The sequence below is a fragment of the Camelina sativa genome, chromosome 20 (genome assembly GCF_030686135.1).
Source record: "Camelina sativa cultivar CO46 ecotype springtype chromosome 20, ASM3068613v1".
Taxonomy (NCBI): Eukaryota; Viridiplantae; Streptophyta; class Magnoliopsida; order Brassicales; family Brassicaceae; genus Camelina; species Camelina sativa.
In genome coordinates this window covers 9552224-9554821 of record NC_141899.1, presented here as the reverse complement: position 1 = coordinate 9554821, position 2598 = coordinate 9552224, and the positions used below count along the sequence as shown (strand labels likewise).

At 34.1% G+C, this 2598-nt stretch overlaps 1 protein-coding gene across 1 annotated transcript; it reads right to left on the bottom strand.

Moving 5' to 3' along the window:
• Positions 1-559: 559 nt before the first annotated feature.
• Positions 560-1599, bottom strand: LOC104770283 (putative GPI-anchored protein At5g19230). Its single transcript, XM_010494677.3, has 2 exons — positions 1317-1599; positions 560-1190 (listed from the first exon to the last, which is right to left on the bottom strand). The coding sequence occupies exons 1-2, from the start codon at positions 1399-1401 to the stop codon at positions 679-681; spliced, it is 597 nt and encodes a 198-aa protein (XP_010492979.1). The 5' UTR covers positions 1402-1599; the 3' UTR covers positions 560-678.
• Positions 1600-2598: the final 999 nt, after the last annotated feature.

Genomic DNA, 2598 nt, shown 5'->3' with positions numbered 1-2598 from the left:
TCGATGCCAGTATGGTGTATGCCATCACTCTGATTTGAGTCCAAACTGATTTCTCTGAATTAAAGCTCCAAAACGATCCAAATTGCTCCACTTTGCTCCATACTCAAAAACAACCTAGAAAATAAATCAAAGACTCAAAAAGCACAGTTATATCATTATTAAAAACCGTAAAAGTCATGATATATCAAATATCCGAAAGATAAGTCATACTAATAATTTAAGATATTCGAAAAAATTGGATACATAACAATTTTGAAAATTTATACCCGAATCGAAAAGACCAGAACTGAAACTAAATCGAATTTTATATTTATCATATTAGGTTTTAAAGTCCTATGTCTGATGAACCCTAACCCGATCGATTCATATTCGAACTCGACCGAGTACCGGAATACCCAAACCTAGAGTACTCTGTACTTAACGGTTCATTCTTGTTTGCATGGGATTTTGGGGCTTATAGAAAGGAGTTTATTATTGAGTTTCATTCTTGTTTGTATGGGATTTTGGGGCTTATAAAACGGAGTTTATTATTTACTCAACAATCAGTAAGAGGAAACTATGAGAAAGGCGGTTTGCTCCAGTCTTTTATTTAATGCGGTAAGAATTTATCAAATTCTCACCATATTAAGAAACAAAGAAAACGAGGTGACTTATAAAAACATGGGAAAAAAAACAGACTCAAAACATGAAGAAACAAAAGAGAAGAAACAAGAAAGTTGAAGACACAACACCACCATTAACTCCGAATGCAAAAGCTCCTGAGTTAGTGGTCGAAGCATAGCCACCCTCGAGTGTGTTTGTAGTGAGGACGACAACAAGCCATTCACCATCACTTTCAGAACCCATACCAATTCCAGTGAACTTAGAATCATTCAAGTTCTGGTCTACGGCAGGGCTGAATTTGGTCAAGTCAGGGTTCTGATCATGCTTAGGAAAACAAAATTGCATTACCGCACCGTCTCTGATTACGGTTGTGTTGAGGCGGCATTTAGCGAGGAGTTTAGGGAGATTTTGGATCCTAGGATCTGTTTCAGGGACTAAAGTTGAGCCAGTGACGTTTGTGCAGGGTGGGTTGTTGAATTGGCCTGCGATTTCCTCTGCGAAACATTCTGCGTTTTCGTTCTTTGCTAAGGTTGTTATGTTTATTGATTTTCTGTATATGTTGAATCCTGAAACAAGACCTTCTTCCTCTGTGGATTTCAAAAACAGAAAACACACACACACACACACAAAAAAAAAAACCAATTATTATCAGATGAAGCAAATTAAACACCACTAATTAGATATCAATCGATCGGAAGTATATAATTTAGTACTTGCACTGTTGTCGGAAAGAACAGGACGGTGAAGGGAGAGAAAGACTGCGAGAAGAAAGAGGAGATGGAGCTTTGAAACCGCCATTATCGATGCAGAAGAGGAGGAGGTTCTTACTTCTTACTTCTTTGGTGAGTGTTCGTCTTATTTTTTGTGATGAACCTTCACTTATTTATAAGAGAATTTTGTTAACTTAAGTTCGTTGACTCTTTGACTCTTCAAAGTCGTTGCTTCGGTTAAGTTCTTCTTATCCACTCGATTTCATGCCATGCAGCGAAATAAATCAAACGATATTCCCTTGTTCTTTTGTTCTGTCAAGTGGAGGATTATTATCAATATCCTTTTAATGGGATACTTTTTTCCCCTTCACTCAATTATGATCGTTTATGTAAGAGCTATTATCCATGGAACACTCCTAAATAAGTTTCTTCTCCTATTAACTTTTTTAACTTTACTGTCACAAGTATAGTTTTAGGCTTTGAATGGTTGCACAGTATAGTGTAGATCGGACTATGCATACCAATATTTTGATATGCAAAACATTGGACTGTAATATGAAGTAGACTAATATGAAGTTTATAATAGTATAGAGGTTTTGAGGAGTAGAATAAAAAATACAGATTAATAGTGAATTTACAATGGTATGGAGTTGTAAGTTCAAATGCATACTAGTATGGAGATTTTTAATATATAACAATACCTACTGGTATGAAATTGTGAATGGTAAATTAAGTGTGTACTAGTCCAATTTTAGTCTGGTCTGGAGCATATTATACGACCAAGTTTTAGTAAAACGACGAATTGCCATTGATCGAGATCTCTAGGCTTATATGAAACAGATTCGACGGTTTTTAAAACTAGATCTTGGTCAACCAGCAGAGTTGAATTCAAAATTGAAAATTAAACAACTGAAAATGCACAAATATAATAATGAAATAAGGGTGTTGAAGATGATGTTAAATTAAAAATTAATTAAACAATTGAAATATACTATACAATAAACAATAAGGATGTTGAACTAGTGACGAATACGAGGTGAAGAATTGAATCATCATGTGTTATCACATGGGAGAAAGACTGATTGGATATTGAAATTATTAGGGTTAACTCTTAAATCGTACTAGTAAACAATTTTTCTTTATACCATACTTGATCGGTTATCATATTTTATAAATATATATTTGTTTCATCTGATGTGGATAAAGGAAAAAAGTATTTTCAACTCACAAAATTATAGTATTAAGTGTTATTTTAACTATTTATATCCCAACAATTATGAATTTC